Source organism: Seriola dumerili, unplaced genomic scaffold (assembly GCF_002260705.1).
Source record: "Seriola dumerili isolate Sdu_G_001 unplaced genomic scaffold, Sdu_1.0 BDQW01000035.1, whole genome shotgun sequence".
Lineage (NCBI taxonomy): Eukaryota > Metazoa > Chordata > Actinopteri > Carangiformes > Carangidae > Seriola > Seriola dumerili.
Genome location: NW_019174290.1, coordinates 1,078,343 through 1,092,202, shown reverse-complemented (window position 1 = coordinate 1,092,202; position 13,860 = coordinate 1,078,343). Strand labels below are relative to the sequence as shown.

Sequence of the window (13,860 nt, the reverse complement as noted above, 5' to 3'; positions counted from 1 at the left end):
TATGCTTTACAATACAATGACTTTTTTATGCCTTGGTAATATGGCCTTTTTTCTGAATTTTTAGAACTATACTATCATGTTTTTATGACCTTTTCTGCCTTACTATACTATGACGTTTTTGTGACTTTTAATGACTTCCTATACTATGACTTTTTATGTCTTACTATACTATGTCGTTTTTATGACTTTTTATGCCTGACTATACTATGACGTTTTTATGACTTTTTATGCCTTACTATTCTATGATATTTTTCTGCCTTACTATACTGTGACGTTTTTGTGACTTTTTATGCCTTACTATACTATGACGTTTTTATGACTTTTTATGCCTTACTATACTATGACGTTTTTATGACTTTTTATGACTTACTATATTATGACTTTTTATGCCTTACTATACTATGTCGTTTTTATGACTTTTTATGCCTGACTATACTATGACGTTTTTATGACTTTTTATGACTTACTATATTATGACTTTTTATGCCTTACTATACTATGTCGTTTTTATGACTTTTTATGCCTGACTATACTATGACGTTTTTATGACTTTTTATGACTTACTATATTATGACTTTTTATGCCTTACTATACTATGTCGTTTTTATGACTTTTTATGCCTGACTATACTATGACGTTTTTATGACTTTTTATGACTTACTATATTATGACTTTTTATGCCTTACTATACTATGTCGTTTTTATGACTTTTTATGCCTGACTATACTATGACGTTTTTATGACTTTTTATGACTTACTATATTATGACTTTTTATGCCTTACTATACTATGTCGTTTTTATGACTTTTTATGCCTGACTATACTATGACGTTTTTATGACTTTTTATGACTTACTATATTATGACTTTTTATGCCTTACTATACTATGTCGTTTTTATGACTTTTTATGCCTGACTATACTATGACGTTTTTATGACTTTTTATGACTTACTATATTATGACTTTTTATGCCTTACTATACTATGTCGTTTTTATGACTTTTTATGACTTACTGTACCAAGACGTTTTTATGAGTTTTTATGCCTTAAAATACTATGACGTTTATGACTTTTTATGCCTTACTTTACTATGACTTTTTATGCCTTACTATACTATGTCGTTTTTATGACTTTTTATGCTTTAAAATGCTATGAAGTTTTTATGCCTCACTATAAGAGGACGTTTTCATGTCTTACTATACTATGACTTTTTATGCCTTACTATACTATGACTTTTTATACCTTACTATACTATGTCGTTTTTATAACTTTTTATGTCTTACTATATTATGTCATGTTTATGACTTTTTATGCCTTTTCATGCCTTACTATACTATGACTTTTATGCGGTACGATATGTCNCTATACTATGACTTTTTATGCCTTTTCATGCCTTACTATACTATGACTTTTATGCGGTACGATATGTCGTTTTTATGACTTTTTATGCCTTATTATACTATGACTTTTTATGTCTTACTATACTATGACGTTTTTATGCCTTACTATACTGTCGTTTTTTTGACTTTTTATGTCTTAATATACTATGACGTTTTTATGACTTTTTATGCCTTACTATACTATGACGTTTTTATGCCTTACTATACTATGACGTTTTTATGCCTTACTATACTATGACGTTTTTATGCCTTACTATACTATGACGTTTTTATGCCTTACTATACTATGACGTTTTTATGCCTTACTATACTATGACGTTTTTATGCCTTACTATACTATGACGTTTTTATGCCTTACTATACTATGACGTTTTTATGCCTTACTATACTATGACGTTTTTATGCCTTACTATACTATGACGTTTTTATGCCTTACTATACTATGACGTTTTTATGCCTTACTATACTATGACGTTTTTATGCCTTACTATACTATGACTATTTATGCCTTACTATACGGTGACGTTTTTGTTTTCCTTTTTAAACCTTACTATACTATGTCGTTTTTGACTTTTTATGCCTTACTATGCTATGTTGTTTTTATGCCTTACTATACTATGCCGTTTTTATGAATTTTTATGCCTCACTATACTATGTTGTTTTTATGAATTTTTATGCCTTACTATACTATGTTGTTTTTATGCCTTACTATACTATGAGGTTTTTATGAATTTTTATGCCTTACTATACTGTTGTTCTTATGCCTTACTATACTATGAGGTTTTTATTAATTTACATGCCTTACTACACTATGTTGTCTTCATGCCTTACTGTATTATGACGTTTTTATGCTATACTATGTTGTTTTTATGACTTTTTATGCCTTACTATACTATGTTGTTTTTTTGCCTTACTATACTATGCCGTTTTTATGAATTTTTATTCCTCACCATGTTGTTTTTATGCCTTACTATACTATGCCGTTTTAATGAATTTTTATGCCTTACTATACTATGTTGTTGTTATGCCTTACTGTACTATGACGTTTTTATGACTTTTTATGCCTTATTATACTATGTTGTTTTTTTGCCTTACTATACTATGACTTTTTTTTAACCTTACTATACTGTTACGTTTTTATGACTTTTCATGCCTTAATTCAATATGAAGTTTTTATGACTTACTGTAATATGTTGTTTTATTATGCCTTTGTATACATGATGTTTTTATGACTTTTTATACCTTACAATACTGTGATGTTTCTGTGCCTTATTATACTATTAATTTGTATGCCCTACTATACTATGTTGTTATGACTTTTTCTGCCTTACTAAACTATAACTTTTTTTACCTTACTATACTATGACATTTTTATAACTTTTTATGCCTTTATATATCATAAAGTTTTTATGACTTACTGTAATATTTTGTTTTTATTACTTCATTATAGTTTTACCTTATCAATATGTAAATGTATGAATCAAACTCTAATCAGATCATCTGCTCCATAAGAGGAACCTGTGGTGTAATTGTGAAGTTTTTTAGACCTACTACAGTATGTATCGTTAATGAGTTGTCATGTTCACAAGAAAAATCAGTTTCCCTCTGATGAAGCCAAACAGCTCATTAATTAGCAAACATTTCTCATGCCAACATGTCTGTCTCTTGCTTCCCACATATCTGGTATCAATTCAAACATGTTAGAGTTGCAGCAGTTTATAGGAAATCATAATTCACTCATTCATATTCAAATTTATGCAGAAAAGTACTCCAAAATTTGATCAGATCATCTGCTTCATATGGAGTAAGAAGTATCATTCATGAGTCATCGTGTTCAGAGAGTCACAGACTCCAGCAGGACGACATAATGTCCAACATACTATGAACCATGGTGGGAGGTCATGATAAAGACATAATTATGAACACAAACACACTGAAATGTAATGATTTGTATATAAAAAAAAAATTCTAAAATAATTCTGTTTTAACACAGAAGTGAGATGAGTCAGTAACATATAAAAAGGTATATAAACTCACCTTCTGAGGATTAGCCAATAGGAGGACCTGGGAGGTGGCAGATGGAGGCAGCAGAGGGTTGTAAGGAGGTAGGTGTGTCCCTGAGGCAGGTTGAAGTTTCACCAACATGGTCTGCAGGACACGTATGAAAAAGAGAATGAGCTCTATATTCATCTGTTCACCTGTTACCATCATGTTTGTGCACAAGACTGAAAATGATGTACCCAAAATAAAGAGGATACTGCTCTTGTTTTACAGTCATAACACTGGTCTCACTTGAAAGGTGACACTTTAGATTTTACAACAAAAAAGAATGAGTAGAAGAGACAATAAACCAACGTTACAGAGGCACAAACATGTTAGAAATGTAAGGTGTTTGTGTGCCAATAGAAGGACCTTTTGTGTGGAAAACCAATTCTGTGTCACCATCTGTTGCAGTGATATGACGTTCCTAAAATGCTATGCACAGATAGAATGAGGATAGTTAGAGCTTCCTAACAATGTCTGATTTGTCAAGTGTGAAGATTAAGTCCGGTACAGACCAAAACACACCTAAAGTAACACCAAGGCCAAAGTGTCCCCTAGGTTGAATGGTGCACTTTAAAGGGTTAAATGAAAATGAAATGAAATGAAAAACTGGCCATTATGTAGATACATACAGCTGAAAGTGCTGTATAATAGGAAAAACAAAATAAATATAAAAGTGGTGGAGGACTGGCTCCAGTAGGGGGCACCAGAAGCATTAAGGTAAAATAATGTTGATTAACAGTCTACCAGAATCTTCTCATATAGTCCAGCGAGTAACAGTATTTGGGATGAACCTAAACAGATCATCTGTAGAGCATCTGTCTGGGAACACAAAAGGAGGAAAGGATGTGCCAGCAGTAGAGCCACAGCAGGTCTAAACTGTACTAAAGCAGTGTCTACAGTGTATACTTGACTGTTGGAACCACATACAAGAGCACAATACACTTTTCTCACTCTGAATGAATATACAGTACATACTATTTTTCAATTATTCAACTAATTGTTCCATTTTTAAAATGTGAAGAAATAACCATTTCAACTTCAGAGTCTTGTTTTGTCTAAACAACAGTTTAAAATCCTAAAATATACCATTTACCATGATGTAAAACAGCAGAAAGCAACCGGAAGAAGCTAAAACAAGCATATGTGCTTCATTTTCACAAAACATTTATTAACTTGTCCATATGACTGATTAATCACATTGTGTCAGCAATAATATAAACATCTGATCAGCAGTAAATTCAACAAGACATTTATTCTGTTCAACATGTCAGCCACAACAGGATTAATCTAAGTTCCCATGCAGTTTGAAGACGTTTTCAAGTTCTCAACTTCAAAACTGCATTAAAAAAACATCAACATTTTTATTATTATATATTATCTTTCACACTTTATTTTGAAAAGAGACTGTTGTTACCTTTGGAACGGCAGCTTGAAATAGGAAGTCTTTCACATCAAGGGCAGACGTATTCACTGTGGAGATGACGACCACGGCGACACCTGGATGGCCTGGTGGAGAGTCTTTGGCGAAATGGAGAGAGACGTGGACCCCGCCCTGATCGTATAGAGTGATGGGCTCCAGATGACCTACCACAAAGAAGAGAACAACAGACGTTTAGAGGAGTGGCTGTGAATAAACCATTTGTAACAGTGTTAAACAAGCTGTCTCTCCATATAAACTATAGTTCTCAGACTTTGGGGACGTACTGGACTTGATGGTCTCCATAGGAACAAAGATGTTTTTCAGTAACTGTGGGGGACACACGCCTTCCCCAGACATGCCATTTGGTTGTGTCTGTGTCTTGTGCGGTGATCCTGATCCAGTGAACTGTTGATTTTGAGGGAGTGACCTGATCGGAGAAGAGGTAGAGTCAGTTCACTACTAATCATTAAAAATAATAAAGCCAGAGGACAGTGAGATACAAATTAGAGCAAAATGCTTTAGTTCACTGTTTGTCTCATAAAATGTTTTTGTACAATAACAAATATTGATTTTGTTTATAGAATCAATTCTGATGCAGTCAGTCCTGCTGCAATACAATATGTTAAAGCTGCATTTTAAACCCCGAACTAACTAATTAATATTCATGTATACTGGGATTTCTACCGATAAAATCATTTCACTTTCCCTTCTTTACCAAATCATTATTAGGGCCGAGTATTTTTCCGAGCTTGTCCATACCAGGGCTGATACAAAACCAAGTTTCTATACTGTTACCCAAACAAAACCTCAATACCTTACTAATACCTACATATGAACATGTTTCTACTTTTTTCTATTTAACACAATAAGATGAAATAGTCAAATACTTCAGAGTTAAATTTGATCTTAGCATGAAGCATCCTTGCAAGAGGTTTGCATATATAGAAATATATAGAAAAGCATCACATTCTCACATTTGAGAAGCTGGAACCAGAATCTTTAGCATTTTATGTTGCCAATTAATTATCTGTTGATCAATTAATTGACTATTTATTCTCTCTAAATAAAATAAATTACCATTTAATGTGCCACAAAACACACAGTGCACCAGAAAAAAGCAGGAAATTGAAGATGGATGTAAAAGAAGCAGGTTTCAAAATTTTCTACTGTAATTTTTGTAATTGTTTTTGAGGAAGGAAATGTTCTCAACATTCAACACTCAGTGTGTATTTGCTCTAAAGAAAACACAGGGCCCCTTTAAAACCAGGAAATATCAGATCCATTTCAGTCAGGACTCAACAAGCACTGCCCTTGACACGCAGCTCTAATCACTGAAATAAGTCAATCAACCAGCACAGTCTCAACTACACTTGATAACAGGAATAGGATTTTCAAAACCCACATAATGTGAGTTTATTTAGACAAATCTAAACCCAGAAAACTGCCTTAAAATAATCCACTCGAGAATCTCCGCTTCCTTCCTCTCTACATTCTTACCAAACATTCGTCCCATTTGATGTGGAACTCCTCCCCCCACATCCTCGAGCTCTCAGCAAAAGGCCTGTCCCTCCATTCTGCTCAGCATTCCTCATCTGAACGTCTCCATTAAGCTGAAAGGATAAACTGTGTTACACACTTTTCCAAATAAAATCTTTATTTCTAACCTTAGATTCAAGCCTCACCTGCATTAGTTCCTCAAAGTACGACTTTGAAGTCTCTTGAGTCTGTTTCGAGATCTTATTATCTAACTCTGTAAATACAGGACACCACATCATTAGATCATGAAACATATTCACCACTGTTATAGAGAGTAAACTAGAAGTAGGAACAAATGGAAGTCTACCTAATTCAGTAAAGTCTTGGTCAGGTGCTGGTCGGAAGGCGTTCTCCAAATAAGAGGGGAGGAGGGGTGAAGAGGACTCGAAGGTCAGTGCTGAATCAGCTTTTCTGCGAGTCTGTGGTGAGTCTAGTGCTGAGAGGTCGATGAGGTGGTAGCTTTTAATCTCTCTGGGACTCGTAGGAGCTGGAGGAACATGAAGCAGCAAGATCAAATACAAACAGAACAGAGAAGCCAAACAAGCACAAGGTCAAGGTGTTTTTCCACAGGGACTACAAGAAGAAAAAAATGTACAAAATGATGCCTACCACTGTTTTTATCCGTCACTTCTCCATCACTTTTACTTCTTTCTGTTCGACCGTTGCACTCTCTTCTCCCCACCTGGTCTTTGTAGGCGTTTACTGTAAGTGTTAGCTCGTCGTTAGCTGCCAGGATCTGCACCAGAGCAGCGTCGTCGTCCATTGTGTCGCTGGCCAGGCGGAACAGGCTGGGCCTCAGCCGGTCACAGCGCTCGTACAAGGCCTGCAGTGGGGAGAGGGACGGCTCCAGGGTTGGGTGGCTGCATTTACTGAATCTCACACTTCCACACAGACGCAGTCTCCTCTAAATCGAGGCTCCCTCTCAGTTTCCTCTACAAATAATGGGATCACTTTTTGTTTTCCACTGGGACAGATAGTATCTTCACATCAGCACCACTGTATCCCATTAACAAAGAGCAATTATCAACCAACCACCCATTTGTGCTACAGGGTACGTAAAACAAACACACCCTTAAGGCTGAAGCCAGCAGGAAGACTGTGACATAGCAGGAGCCACTTTCATATAGCAGAGTGAATTTGTTTATTGACTTAATCATCTATAAAGTCAAACTGTTTAAACTAATTACGTTACCATGATGATCCCCAGTTAAAAGTGACCCAGTATATGATACAGGAACACCTGAGTTAAGCCCAAAGTTAGCTGGATAACCTACTTGTTGTGCTTCATGTACAGACGCCTGGTTGACTGTCTGTTTGTATCATGTCCAACGTACCTTTGCGTCATCACTGGGCTTTATTGAGGTTCCGGTGATTGTGTGCTGGTTCAGCAGCTCTCTGAGCTGCTTGGTGCTGCTCTCCACCTCCTTCAGAGTAGATTCCCGCTTTAGCACTTTCTCTGCCTTCTCCTGCTCCTACAACACACACACACACACACACATACAATATGTATACCCGGCAGATGCAATTATTAATGCATAGATGTCTATCAGCCCTGCAGCACTCCTCACCTCTTGGATGGTGCTTTTAATGAGTCTGTTTGCAGTTTCCAGATCTTCAGGACGGGCACTTTTCAATAATCTGGCTAACATCTGATCACACAGGAACACATTTTAGCAGGATGAAACTTCAAGCTATAAGAGCAGATGTCCTGTTAAACACACACAAACACACACACCCACACACACCTGGGCCTTGTCCTCCTGGTCGAAAACAGACTCTGTGGTTCTTTGTGGTGGAGGAGCCATTATAAGTGCGTCTGGTAGTTTTGGATCTTTCTTCACAATACCTGAAATAATAAGGTAATAATAAGAAAGGTAAGATGCTTTTATTCTTTAAAAACAAAGGCCGTAATACAATGAAAGACATTCATTAATATCAGTCCTTATGTAATATATACATATAATATATGTAAACTGTAATATGTGACATGCAGATAGAATTTAAAAAAGTTCATGTCCTCTGAGACACAGACTTGAAAAAGTGTTGCTGTGCTGTGTCTATGTTGCACCCTGACCTTGTTTCTTCAGCATGCTGTAGGCTTCCTGAATCTTGGGTTCATCTTTAAGCCACAGTGTCCAGCCATAGAGCACCTCTATCACTCTGTCTTTAACTCTCTGCGGAGTCCAGGCGCCGAAGTACTGCTCAGAAAACATCAACCAGGTCAGTCACATCAGTGTCATTCCTCAGAAAGCAGCTGTTACATGGCACGTTCTTTTCTTAGTCTTTAACTTTGCAGTTAGATCAGATTTAAGTCATTTCCTCGTCCACAGAGTCTCATGTTCATCCTTTGGTATCAGACTGTATTCTGAGTAAACTGAGCCCGTTTTCTTTAAGTTTCCTTTCTGTGTTAAACTCAAACACAATCTCATTTGATTCATTTCAAGTCATTTTTATTCTATATACCAGAATTTGTTATTATAGGATATTTCTCGCTCCTTTGACATTTGTGTTCCTATTGTATGATCATAACTACGTGGTTAATCATTTGATATATTGTTCAATTGTTTTCCTATGGTATTTTGTATCTGTTTGAAATTGAAGCGCTCAGTGTGGTTTTGTTTACAGATTAAAATTAGTGTTTGGAGCTTTAGCTTTTGTTTATGGTTGCTGTCTTGTTTCTTTTCTCAACACTTGTTTTGTATTTTCCTAATGGCTTTTCAAATATATTTTTTATTGGGCAGCTTATTCTGATTTTACATTTTTGTTAATGAATTTATTTTGTTTGTTATAATAACTTGATTTTTCCTTGGTGCCTTGTATGAAGCACTTTGTAACTTTGGTTTTGAAGTGTTCTATAAATAAAGATTGTTATTATTATTATCGTGTCCAGGATTTGTGATGCTAACACCAAAAATACAACTCAACAGAAACAGCATTATTTAAATTGATCTGGTCTGATGAACGCCACTAGGCCAAATTGTTAACATGTCTGTCTCAGGTTGCACTGAATTCAGGTCAAGTGAGTTCTCAGAATCAGACAATAAAATAAATGACACTGTTAAAACAGGATTAGCACATGCAGGATTAGGAACCATTTTAAAAATCACAGTTTCTAATAACATGGTGCCTTTTGCTTCCAGCTACCACAAACACCTGTCTCTGTGAAATATGCGGTACCTTTGGTGTAATGAGTTTGATGAGCTCATTGAGAAAACGAAACTTGGCGGCTTCGCTGTGGAACCTCTTTCCGCAGTTGTTCATACACGCCTCGAGAACCTGGAAAGCACCAAATAAATCATCAGAATAAATCATCATGAACAGAAGCTTTAACAAGTGAAAATGAAAAAAAAATATAGACGACAATATAGGAAGAAAAGATTTTGTAGCTGCACGTTTGTGGTTTACGACGTTTAAATATCACATGACATGAGGAGCATGAAAAACAGGAAGCTTCTCTAAGATGCATGTTAAAGTGAAACACTGCAGCTTTCTCACAGACAACAAACCGTGTGGTGTCACAGCAGATTCAAAAGCAGATTCAAGCCCCTCATGTCACCATGTGGTAAAAGTTAGTCACAGATACCATTTACAGGATCGCTCTCTCTCTCTCTCTCTCTGAGTTAAAACAAAGGAATTGTTCTCAGTGAACGATGCGATGATAAATGTTGAATATGAGCCATGACAAATAGCTTTAAATAAAGTCAGATGTGTACTGTATGTGGTACCAAACAAGGATGAGTTTGCTTATTGTTGCAACTGACTTGTTGAAAGATTGAAAAAAAGAGCATTTTAAATTTAAAAAGAGGGGAAAATGAGTTGCCAGTTGCTTCTGGTAACACTAAAATTAGACAACAGATAAAAATATACTTGTAGAGTAGATCATCTGTGTATTTTATATGGAGGTGAGGAGTCTAATTACTTACAGTGAGCGCCTGCACAGCCTCTTTCTCCTGCGGGGACTGGATTTTATGAGCAAGAAGACGAATGGCTACCTGTGGCCTGAAAGCAGAAAATTAAACCTTTAAGTCACATAATTTCCACACACTGTCATGATTAAATACAGCTACTATAAGTGAAAGCAAACCAAAAGGAAGTAGGAACAAAGAAAGGATTAGATTTGTGCTTTAGACAATCTAATGCATTCACATTGGGCAGAGGAAAAGGGTCATAAGGTGAAAAGGTTCCCCCCGTCTCACTCTGGCACGATGATGCTTTAACTGAAAAGCTGTGATCGCAACATGGATGTGAAGCAACTCTTTCTCAAACACCACAATTGCGTTAAAGTAACTTCCAGAAGCAGGCGGCCAGCCCCAAAAACTTTAATTCATGTTCGTACGGTAGTTGAATAAAACAATGTGGAAATCCATGCATGGGTTGTGTGAGTGCTTAAAATGTTTTTCTTACCCATCAGTTTCCTGGTTGACGAGCTGGTAGAAGCCCTGGATGCTGTCCCACCTGTCCTCCTGATTATTTGGGTCTGTGGCCTGGTCTGGAGACCAGAGAAAAAAGTAAAAACGTGCCGCAATTAGATCAAACATACGCAAATACCTACATATGCAAAAATAGACAAAAATAGACAATTTAATGAGGAAGTGAAATTAAAGACAGACTTGCATTGAAAAAAGATTATGTTTACTTGGGCCACAGAATTTACATGAGGAGTTACATGTTCAAGTACTATATGCAAAACTTTAGTATGCAGTATGTACTGATGAGCACTCCAAAAGCAGAATGTCTTTGATTCTTGCTCAATAAATAACTTTAATCATGAGTAAAATTGCTGATTCATCTTGATTCACTTTCTGTCAATCTATCAAGTCAACTAATCATTTCAAGACTAAAGTAGAATGCCTTATGGCTAATTTGAGTTACTGCTAGCTATGCATGTTCATTTTGGCTGATTTTTATACTTTTTTAAACTACATCTGTCTGACAAATTGAGGAGGATTTACTTTGAATATTCAGATGTTGCACTAACCATGAGATGAAATCATTAAATACTGCTCTTCTAGCATAAAAATCTTTTACCTCAAATGGTGAGTCACTTTGAAAACAAGGACTTTGTCATTATGTAAAGAGTTTAAGAGACGTAAAGAGGATGATCTTTTTTTTCCATCCTGCTAAGCAGCATGCAAGTTCAACTGATTTGAATTAATATGGCTTAAACTGGGGATAGGTGACAACTTTAACTTCTTGTATCAAATAGAGCTGCAATATTTCTTTATTTGTGATTGTTTGGCCCATATAACATCAGGAAACAGTGTAAACATTTCCTAGACCACAAGGTGACATCATTAAATGTTCAAACCCATAAAATATTCATTTTAGTATAATGTAAGACAAGTAGAAGAGATATTATGGAACCATCTTTTTTTATTTTGATCAGCTAATAGATCAACCTACTAATCGTTGCAGCTCTAGTATTAACAGTCTGAAAAAAACAGTTTAACTTTTTTAAGATTTACTTAAATGCAAGTCTTTAACTATTACCACTGTGTTCCTCCACGGTGGTGTTGCCACGTTCACTGAGCAAAGTGAGTACAAACTTCATCCTACACTGTAGACATATGTATTTTTTTCCGCCATCGTGAACGCGCACAGCAGGAGCTTAGACACAACACAGCGCTCCAGCGCTGGGACGGGCACGCGCACGGGCTAAAGCAACTTCCTGTTCCATCCGATACTTTCTGCATCAAGACAAACTGATTTATTAAAGTTAAAATAAATCGACACACATGCATATTTACGCGCACGTGTAACGTTTTATTACGGTAATTGAGTCCAGCTGACGGTTAACGTAGCGTTAGCTAACAGAGCAGCGACAGTTGGTTCAGATATGACATGATAACGTTACGTTACGTTAGCTAGGTCCGATTTACAAGTAAAAGAAAAAAAAGAACAGCTGTTAAAAATTTCCCCTGCTCCCTGTTTTACTTACTGAGCCATGACTCAAAAGTTGCCGAGCTGTCACCGGTCGCCATCACCGTCCGTCTCCTGCAGGTCCAGAGATATTTACCGCTAATCTGAGAGTCTGTCTGTGGGAGGCGGAGGTGTCAAACTGCCGCTGCCGCTTGTCTTACTGTGGCGACATGTGACACTCACGCCCAGTCACACTCCTGACACACTAACCAGTTTATATGTCACACGCCCCCGCCCCTCCCCGCCCGTACATCTGCACCACGCTGTAAACCAGAAACTGAAGTACTGCATGAAGCCACCAACTTATATGAACAAGTAACAGCTGTGGAAAGTTAAAAAAGTAAAAAGTACTGAGAGATTATGTGTCCCTGGGCACAGACAGGTAACCCAGAGAGCCCCCAGTCCAAAATTGTGTCTGTCATTTTGCATCTCTATGTAGTTGTTTTGTTCAGCTGTGGTTGTTCTGCATCACTTTGTGTCACTTTTTTTGGTAATTTTGTGTTACTTTTTGATCGTTTTGCATCACTTTAAAAGGTCACTTTGTGGTTGCTGTTTCTTTGGGTTCATTTTGCATCTCTATGTTCACTTTGTGTCTCTAGTTGTTTTGCGTCTCTTTGATGTTTGCCACAGCCCCAAAGCAGAATACTCCCACACCCATGTTTAACAGTTGGCAAGGACTTCCTTTCATCAAATGCTCCAGACTTCAGACATTGACCTTTGTGGTGAGGTCACAGGTAAGGTTTCCCCCTGATATAACTTCCATGTAGACTCTTATTTGTGCATCAACGCTGCACAGTGGACTGGTGCACCACCGCTCCTGTGTCAGGGGAACCTTCCTGCAGCTCCTCTGCAGTCATATGGGCGTTTTGATTTTTGCAGTTTTATCCAAATGTTTTCTTGGTCTTCAAGATCTTGTCTGGACTTCCACAGTACCAGTTAACTACCTTTTCCTAATGACATTTTGAAGGAAATCTGAAGCTGGGAGCACTATGATATCTTTCTATAGCCTCCCCTGCTAATTTTGTAAGTTTACCCCCTTACAAAGACATGAACAGTCCATATTTTTTTTTATGGTAGCTTTATTGTAACAGAGAGAGAGAGACAGAATATCAACAAAAAATCCAGAAAAAAAACATTAAATAAAAGGTTATAAATTAATTTGTATTTGAATGAGTGAAATAAGTATTTGATCCCCTACCAACCAGCAAGAATTCTGACCCCCACAGACCGGTAATATGCCCATGAGGCAGTCAAATTAGTCCTGTCCCTTTAGTAAAGAACTCCTAATCTCAACTTGTTATGTGTATAAAAGACACCTGTCACAGAACCAGTCTCTTCCATTCAAACCTCTCCACCAATATGGGCAAGACCAAAGAGCTGTCAAAGGACGTCAGGGACAAGATTGTAGGAATGGGCTACAAGAGCATCAGCAAGAAGCTTGATGAGAAAGAGACCACTGCTGGCGCGATAACTCAAAAATGGAAGAAATACAAGATAACAGTCAGTCGCCCTCGCTCTGGAGCTCCATGCAAGATCTCAC

At 36.8% G+C, this 13,860-nt stretch overlaps 1 protein-coding gene across 2 annotated transcripts in view; it reads right to left on the bottom strand.

Annotated features, from left to right (window-relative positions):
* Nucleotides 1–12,472, bottom strand: part of LOC111216520 (ADP-ribosylation factor-binding protein GGA3-like) — a 16,939-nt gene extending 4,467 nt beyond the window's left edge. Inside the window, exons 1-15 of one of the 2 annotated variants that reach the window (XM_022738047.1) lie at nt 12,340–12,472; nt 10,806–10,890; nt 10,325–10,400; nt 9,579–9,677; nt 8,476–8,599; nt 8,147–8,247; nt 7,970–8,050; nt 7,736–7,873; nt 7,011–7,224; nt 6,709–6,888; nt 6,548–6,615; nt 6,363–6,475; nt 5,150–5,292; nt 4,860–5,029; nt 3,437–3,547 (exon numbers count right to left, since the gene is read on the bottom strand). In XM_022738047.1, the coding sequence (XP_022593768.1) occupies nt 3,437–3,547; nt 4,860–5,029; nt 5,150–5,292; nt 6,363–6,475; nt 6,548–6,615; nt 6,709–6,888; nt 7,011–7,224; nt 7,736–7,873; nt 7,970–8,050; nt 8,147–8,247; nt 8,476–8,599; nt 9,579–9,677; nt 10,325–10,400; nt 10,806–10,890; nt 12,340–12,382 (1,746 nt within the window). In that variant the 5' untranslated portion in view covers nt 12,383–12,472. The remainder of the gene's footprint in view (nt 1–3,436; nt 3,548–4,859; nt 5,030–5,149; nt 5,293–6,362; nt 6,476–6,547; nt 6,616–6,708; nt 6,889–7,010; nt 7,225–7,735; nt 7,874–7,969; nt 8,051–8,146; nt 8,248–8,475; nt 8,600–9,578; nt 9,678–10,324; nt 10,401–10,805; nt 10,891–12,339) is intronic. The other variant, XM_022738048.1, reaches the window with a different exon arrangement.
* Nucleotides 12,473–13,860: the final 1,388 nt, after the last annotated feature.